The following is a 3207-nucleotide window of genomic DNA, read 5'->3' on the forward strand; positions in this document are numbered from 1 at the left end:
ATATAAATCAAATATTAGAAATATATATAAGTATAGATATTAATTAAATAAATAAATTTTATGATCATAAAATTATAAAAATTGTTAAATTAAAAATAAATTAAATTATATATATATATGTTGACCGATTCAATTATGCCTGTAGATACAAAAATGGATCTCGATGTTAGCTGGTTGATTTCCATCCCTATTTAATATACAATTTATGATAACTTAGTTTGGTAAGGATTTATAATCACTTTATGTCACATCTAATTCATGCAAGGGGGGCACTTTCGTCATTCAGAAATAAAATGTGCCACCGTGCGGACACCCTCGTTTATTTATCCTCCATCTCTCAGAAAGCTTTGGCGAAGGAAAAGAGAAGCCACCGAGCGATAGCTTGGAGCCCAGCAGCGTAAAAGAAATCGGCAAGAGATCGCCGAAGAGGACGAAAACGAAGTGATGCGATCGCTGCCGGAGAAACCCCTCTTCGTCGCCGCCGTGGCTGCGGCGCTGGTGGCGGGTGCCCTCGTCGTCTCGAGCTTCGTCCGCGCCGGCGACCGCGCCCTCCTCTGCTCCTCCCTCTTCTCTTCCCCCTCTTCCTCCTCCTCTTCGGAGCTCGCGGAGGCGCTCCTCCACTACGCCACCTCCACTGCCGTACCCCAGCAGTCCCGCGCGGAGATCCGCGTCTCCTTCGACGTTCTCCGCCGCCGCCGCCCCTGCAACTTCCTCGTCTTCGGCCTCGGCCGCGACTCCCTCATGTGGTCCGCCTTCAACGCCGGCGGCACCACCGTCTTCCTCGAAGAAGACCCCCAATGGTTCCAATCCGTTACCAAATCGTCCCCCAACCTCCGCGCCCACAGCGTCCGCTACCGCACCCGCCTCATCGAGGCCGACGATCTCATCAAATCCTACCGATCCGAGCCCTCCTGCCTCCCGCCGGCGGCGGCGCCGCTCAAGAACAACCACCGGTGCCCATTGGCCCTCGCCGACCTCCCTTCCGAGATCTTCGATCGGGAGTGGGATCTCATCATGATCGATGCTCCCAAGGGGTACTACAACGAGGCCCCGGGCCGGATGGCGGCGATCTTCTCGGCGGCGGTGATGGCGAGGAGCCGGCGGGGAGAGGGCGAGACCGATATCTTCCTCCACGACGTGAATCGGAAGGTCGAGAAGATGTATGCGATGGAGTTTCTGTGCAAGAAGCACCTCGTCGGCGGGAGCGGCCGGCTGTGGCACTTCCGCATCCCGCCGGTGAGGGGGAACGAGACCACCTCCTCTTCCTCTGGTGAGAAGAGCTTCTGCTGAAGTTTTTAAATTTCAGGTTTGCAGAGGGGGTTTATTGTAATTTTCTTTTTTTAAGGCTTATAATTAATTACTATGTTTACAATTTACGTTTTACTTATACCCCTACTGTATCCATTTTCATGGGTTTTATGAATTTTGATTAAATTATAACAATATCTAGAGTAAGAAATGGACTAGTATGTAAATTTTCTTATTTATTTTTGATTGAATAATGTGAAGGCAAGTAAAGAAAATGAGATATAATTGGAATGGAGATTTAATTACATAGTTAGTAGGGGCTGGATGAATAATAACGCATGGTACTGTCGTTCATGTTATGGGTAGCTAGCTGGAATACAATAACATCTCCTTTTTGGCTAACGGAGATCAACGCAAAGGTGTATGTGTTACAATCAATGATCTAATTCTAAATATGTTTGGCAGTTAAATTAATATTTTATTTATATTACAATCAAAAATTGATTTTACGTATATTTATATTTAATTAATATTTTATTTTTATTAATTATTATATATATATATATAATTATATAATTTTTTGTATAAAGTAGTTTTAAGATAGTAGATCATATTCAATGATTTGGATTATTGATATAACACATACGAATTTGAATTTAAATCTGATCAATCTAATTTTAATTTAATTATATATATATATATAATTATAATTAATTAGTGTGTGTGAGAGAGAGCATTACCATCTCGAGATGCCAAAGGAGCATCCAAGAAAGAATGTTATTGAGAAATAAGCAAGGTGGTGAACATAATTTGTAGGTAGTTTGGTGGAAGGGTAAACAATCAAATCAATAGGAATCGGATTGGATGTAGGGTCGGTCAAAAATTTATAAAATCAAATTTAATTTTAAATAATTTAATATTTTAAAATTATTTTATTAAATAAGTAATTCATCTAACCTACAACAAGTTGAAACAAGGTAAATGGATCGAATGCTTACCCTTGGTGACCTGGCTTATTCTCCTCAGTTTAATTAGAGTGATTGATAGTGGAGAGCACGCGCCGACTGAATATTTTTTTAATTTTTAATTACATAATCTAATAACAACTTGGTTATTGGTGAACTATAATATATAAATGATGCATGTCAGAAAATTATGTAGAAGTATGGCGATGTTCATTTTAAAAGTATTTTGGTGGGCTTCGAACCATGTGACTCCCACGGAATCAAACAAGTACAGTGAACGGGGTCGTGGAAGAAACAAAACTTTGCTGCCTTCACAACTTGCATCCATTCCTTGCATCCCAAACTATAGAAAGGAATTTTGCATGAAAAATATTGCCATTTGCAATTGGATATAGTTATTCTTTTTTCTTGTAAGGACCCTTTTTTTGGTCATGAATAAAAAATAAACAATCCTAACTCTTATTTTCTGGTCTGAACGATGATATAAAACTACATGAGTATAGAAGAGGTGTCCATTGTTTATCAGAGCGTTGTGTGAAAAATCTTAATGGTGGCCGACCAATTGAGGTACTATTTTTATTGGGTAGATGTCTGACCAGGATGCTATCTCTTATGATCTTTTCGATACCGTACGATGCAACAGGAAGAAAAAAATAAAATAAAAATAATCAAAATATGTGAATCAGTCAAAAAAGAATTCGCTTCTACGGAGCATGCAAACTTCACTATGAGAAAAAAAAATATTACAAGAAGAGATCTCACCCTCAACTCTTGTACACTCAATTCTCATCACAAAAGTTCTAACTCATAAAAGCTCTCTCTAGGAAGATCTTCTGAACCTCTAAAGCGACCGTTATCCGCTGTCCAGGAGCCTCTCTGCTCCTTCTTCTTTCAACATCATGGGTCTCTCTCTTCGCGTGGGTTTGGGGTTCTCTACTGAAGCCCATGCGCGCTACCAAAAATGAGCCACACATTTTCTATTAAGCATCAGGGC

The 3207-nt window shown here is 40.5% G+C and overlaps 1 protein-coding gene across 1 annotated transcript; it reads left to right on the plus strand.

The window, feature by feature from the left end:
• The first annotated feature begins 336 nt into the window (after positions 1–336).
• Positions 337–1443, plus strand: LOC105032424 (arabinogalactan O-methyltransferase 2). The gene has a single exon (XM_010906869.4). It carries the CDS (start codon positions 445–447, stop codon positions 1288–1290), a length of 846 nt encoding a protein of 281 aa, XP_010905171.1. The 5' UTR covers positions 337–444; the 3' UTR covers positions 1291–1443.
• The last annotated feature ends 1764 nt before the right edge of the window (positions 1444–3207 follow it).

The sequence above is a fragment of the Elaeis guineensis genome, chromosome 1 (assembly GCF_000442705.2).
Source record: "Elaeis guineensis isolate ETL-2024a chromosome 1, EG11, whole genome shotgun sequence".
Classification (NCBI taxonomy): domain Eukaryota; kingdom Viridiplantae; phylum Streptophyta; class Magnoliopsida; order Arecales; family Arecaceae; genus Elaeis; species Elaeis guineensis.